Below are 4455 nucleotides of genomic sequence, written 5' to 3'. Positions count from 1 at the left end.
GCTATGTTGTGCTAATCTATGTTACAAAGCAAGTTATTAGATGGCCAGACCAATAAACTAAAAATTATAATAAAATTCTTCATTAGCAGTAAAAAGCTGAATTCCCAATTTGCAAACATTTGGTTTCTGAATCACACACACACAGATATTACTTAGAGACTTTTAAAAATTTAAATAACCTCATCATAATTTCCAGTTGTCAGAATATTAATCCACCGTTGCTGGTGAGAAAAGGTGATAACATTGAAAACTTAACATGTCTTTTATTAAAGGGTTGTCATGGTAAACATTCATTTTCATCTCGCTAGTAACATAACTAAAGTAGTCTCACCTCAAGTTTTCTAAACAGTGTTGCATCCTGGCAAACGCAGGGGCCTGGTTTCACCAACAGGTTTATTAAGCATCAATAAAACAAGTGCATATAAATAACAACCATCTCTATTTAACGTGTATACACAGGTGTACATAACAAAATAAGGCAGATGGAATATTGCCACAAATTTCTGGTCCTTGCATCTGCCCAGACACCAACATCTACATACGTTGTTTTAAGTATGTTTCTGTAATTTTCCCAAATATAGAATATTGTTGAACAAGACACAGTGTTTGATGCATTGATCAAACGATTGTTTTGTGGTGAAAAGCAGCCCTGGTAGTTTGGAAAGTAGTAGTTTTGGTTCGAAGTGATCAAACTCTGTTCTTGTAAAACCAGAGCAGACCTCTTGTGACGTTCCAGTTGCATGCGATTGTGATGAAATAAACAACGCAAAGCAGAACCATGGGAGAGAGAAGGGCCACTGTCTTCTTAACAAATGGCAAAACTGAAAAGCAAATTCAAATCCCAGTCAATATTGCAAAACTATAAGTGCCAATTTGTCAACAATGTTTTTTCGACAACAAAGTGACTCACCACTGTACCCAAGAAATGTTATGTATATGTAATATCCCAGAGCAGCAAGCCAGAACGTATTCCCCACAAGTGTTGAAATAAACCACGTTTTGTCGATCAAAGCTGAACACAAATTTTTGAATTCATTTTAAACATAAACGAGACACAACTTAGTAAAATGCTTACGGTTTATAAGGAAGAGTTGAAGACAATGGAGTATCATGAGCACAGGGAAAAATGCGTTAAGATGGACGTCGAATGCATATGCCCATTCTACATCCTGACCCACTCTTGATACCAGCAATAAGTAACGGTTACTAATAAACCTGTGTAAAAAACCAACAACCATGACTTAGGAAATTACTACCAGGATCTTCTAGTTTGTGAAAGTTCTACCAATTAAATAAGATCAAACAAAATCCTAACCAGTAGTTTTTAACCTACAATGCCATTATTTATTGACATTGTTGTATCTTTAATACAAGCTATTGCAATCAGGCTACAAAGCTTTCTTTACACAAAGGTAAATATATACCTGGCCACTTACCACATAATTGTCGCTATGACAACACCAACTGCAATACAATCCACAAATACCACCCAGAGAAGGAGTTTGAATATTTTGGTCACAGGGAGTCCCATCACAACACCAAATCCAATTGATGTTGCTGAATTAAACATTTTCAAGCATAATTTAAATTGAACTTTCATATTGAGCCATTGAATTGTTGAAACTTACCACAAAAACATAAGCTCAGCAGCACAAGAAAAGCAGGGTCATCTCTGGCAAACTGGTTCTTTGTCTCTGAACAAACAAAATCATTTAATATTTTTTACAGGTGTGAGGAATGGAGGAACATAATAATTTAAATACTCACGTTTTCTGTATTGAAAATTTCTGTATCTGCAACAAAAAATATAAATGTTCTTCCAAGAAGCGTTCTTATTTTGGACGTTCTTAGCTTTCTCATGTAAACGTTTTTATTTTTTATCAAAACATGGATTACTAGTTTTTTTATGCAGTGATTCATGTGTTTACAAGTCAGTGTAGTTAAAAAACAAAGGTCATTGTAATTACTAAATCAGACAAAATTTCTCAAATTAATCTCATTTTAGCAACTTGGCAACCCTGGCCATGACACAGAATCCAACAACTTTTTAATAAACTTACACTTTTTGTGGTGAGACAAACAAATGCATCATTTGCCATAAAGCAAATTCAAAATCCATTTGCTTGAACTTCAACAACCTCCGAAGATATTTTCGGCTTTTTTGACCGGCGCTGTTGCTGAAAGGACAGAGCATTGATATTTTATTCAGATTCAAAGGAAAATTATGCAAGTGGTCAACTGGTAGTATAGGTTTTTGATCTGAGTGAAACATTTAGTTCTAAATTCACCTATTGTACACCGCTAGCTTCAAATTTGCTGAACAATTAGTAAAGTATAAATGAAAATTACTGCTGTATGGATAATCAGTTTTCAAAACAAAAATATTTAAAAAATGTCGGTTTGTAGCTTAAGCTGGAATCATCAAATGTAAAAATCAAAACATTGCTTTGTTCTACACTGAAAATTGTAGTTTTGTTTACGCAGAACACTGAAACATTAATGGCATCAAGGCCACACAATACAGGGTAACTACAAAAGTATAACGTACTACCATTTTGACTTTGATGAGTGGTCTCCAACGTTGTAGGCAAAATCATTACTTCTGGTGCTTCGCGTTGATCTTGTGGATGTTGCGTACGAATAAACAGAACTTGGAGGAGAGGTGTACGATGCACTTGACATTGTGCATGAGATGGATTTAATAATTCCTTCTAAATGCTAAAATGCAGTTGAACAAATGGTTACGATCTTATCATATTCTATGATTGGAATGATTAAAACGTATTTTAAAAGCAAAAGTAAGATTTCTTGAGCTTAATTTTAGACAACTTACTGTTTCTTACATTCCGTTTTCCAAAACAACTTTGCAATAATGACGTTGTATCATAAAAAATAATCTGGATACGGATGATTAACCACAGGAATCATAGATATCCTAAAAATAAATTTATGATGTCTATGTTTTCACATGTTCGTTTTGTTTGCTTGTACTCATTGTCTGATACCTTGCCTTCAATGCCTTGTAAGTAGTTGCAGTTTCGTGTTCTTTTCGACTTGTTTATACCTCAAAGGCGTGATTTTATTTTGCACCTTATTTGTGAGTGATTATTTTTGGCTGCGAATGCTGAATAAGCTTAGACGATAACGATGTCACAAATACGAAAAATTGGCAAAGTGTTCAAGTCTCTCTATACTGGAAGGTATGCAGTTGTGACAAACACTATCACAGCAGGAACAATGGGGTTTGTCGCTGATTCCGTCGCTCAGTTGATTGAAACGAAGACGGAAGGCAAGGATTGGGATAAAAATCGCAGCAAAAACATGACCACAATTGCATTTGGAATTGGACCTGTGGTGCATTACTGGTATCGTTTCTTGGATACTAGATTTCCTGGCAAAAAAGGAAGAGCAGTGCTAAAGAAAGTGTTTTGGGATGTTGCAGTTGCTCCTATATTTTATGTTGGATACTTGAGTGCTTTGAGTTTTCTGAAAGATTCGTCATTTAATGAATTTGTGGTTGAGTTTAAAAATAAAGTACCCTTACTTTTGGGTGCTGATTTTATATTTTGGCCAATGTTACAATCGATGAATTTTTTATTGATCCCACCACATTATCGTATAATAGGACTAAAATTTAATGAATTGTTGATTGGAATTCTCTTCTCACATCTGCTAAATAACGCTTATAGTTTAAATGGTTTGATTAACTGGATAAAAAAATGATGTTGGCACAAAAATAATATCACAAAAAAGTATTTTGTCTTGCTGCTGTCTTCCATGATATTGTGTAATGCCATTGCACAATTTTAGTTGTCTTGGGATACAGAACACAAAATTTTACTGTTTTTTATTCTTTGTTGTGAAATGTTTTCACTGTGGTTCAATATTTACAATGCATGTATTGTGTGGAACAAATATCTAGAACTGTTATTTTGTTTGTCGAAGCAATTTGGAAAATGTGCAATGTGTTATTTTCTCGACATTATTCCAATTGAACCTTGTTTTTACTGTAGAAAATATCGGAAAGGTTTTCTTTGCTGACCTAATACATTTTTTGATGTGTAGACCTTGTGTAAGCAAAAAAATGTAGCTAACATGTTGTCAACATATGTGGATATTGACTTTAGTGAAGAATGATGTAGTTGACTAATTCTACAAGATGTTTAAAAACTGTGGAAGGGTCTTGAAGTCCCTGTACACTGGTCGATATGCAGTTGTTACAAACACTGTCACAGCTGGAATTGCGGGCTGTGCTGCTGATGTCACTGCTCAACATATTGAGATGAAAGACGGAAAAAGTTTCGACTTTGATCGTAACACAAACATGACAATAATCAACACTGCCATGGGCACAATGGCATATTACTGGTATAGATTTTTAGATGGAAAAATTCCTGGCAAAAGTCGAAAGTCAGTCGTCAAAAAAGTATCCATTGACACGCTTGTAAGCCCCAT

The 4455-nt window shown here is 34.6% G+C and overlaps 2 protein-coding genes across 3 annotated transcripts; one reads left to right on the top strand and one right to left on the bottom strand.

The window, feature by feature from the left end:
• Window positions 1–385: 385 nt before the first annotated feature.
• LOC145913365 (protein unc-50 homolog) lies at window positions 386–2901 on the bottom strand. 2 transcript variants are annotated; one of them, XM_083000990.1, is made up of 9 exons: window positions 2834–2901; window positions 2549–2718; window positions 2061–2177; window positions 1768–1793; window positions 1629–1694; window positions 1437–1557; window positions 1076–1215; window positions 911–1012; window positions 386–821 (listed from the first exon to the last, which is right to left on the bottom strand). In XM_083000990.1, the coding sequence occupies exons 2-9, from the start codon at window positions 2680–2682 to the stop codon at window positions 688–690; spliced, it is 840 nt and encodes a 279-aa protein (XP_082857116.1). In that variant the 5' UTR covers window positions 2683–2718; window positions 2834–2901; the 3' UTR covers window positions 386–687. The 2 variants fall into 2 exon arrangements, with proteins under 2 accessions (XP_082857116.1, XP_082857117.1); XM_083000991.1 differs by having other exon boundaries at window positions 2552–2718.
• Window positions 2902–3001: 100 nt separating this feature from the next.
• Window positions 3002–4149, top strand: LOC145913751 (mpv17-like protein 2). Its single transcript, XM_083001499.1, has one exon. The coding sequence runs from the start codon at window positions 3148–3150 to the stop codon at window positions 3721–3723; it is 576 nt and encodes a 191-aa protein (XP_082857625.1). The 5' UTR covers window positions 3002–3147; the 3' UTR covers window positions 3724–4149.
• The last annotated feature ends 306 nt before the right edge of the window (window positions 4150–4455 follow it).

The sequence above is a fragment of the Ascidia mentula genome, chromosome 9 (assembly GCF_947561715.1).
Source record: "Ascidia mentula chromosome 9, kaAscMent1.1, whole genome shotgun sequence".
Taxonomy (NCBI): Eukaryota; Metazoa; Chordata; class Ascidiacea; order Phlebobranchia; family Ascidiidae; genus Ascidia; species Ascidia mentula.
This window is presented reverse-complemented; position numbering and strand designations above follow the sequence as displayed.

Excerpts from the sequence above, each read along its gene's own strand:
- LOC145913365 (XM_083000990.1), bottom strand. The coding sequence starts at position 2,682 with ATGTCAAGTGCATCGTACACCTCTCCTCCAAGTTCTGTTTATTCGTAC. Across the intron at positions 1,794-2,060 it reads TTTGTCTCACCACAAAAAGT|ATACAGAAATTTTCAATACA; the intron begins GTAAGTTTATTA and ends TTTTTGTTGCAG. Across the intron at positions 822-910 it reads AACATTTCTTGGGTACAGTG|TTTTGCCATTTGTTAAGAAG; the intron begins GTGAGTCACTTT and ends TTTGCTTTTCAG.
- LOC145913751 (XM_083001499.1), top strand. The coding sequence starts at position 3,148 with ATGTCACAAATACGAAAAATTGGCAAAGTGTTCAAGTCTCTCTATACT.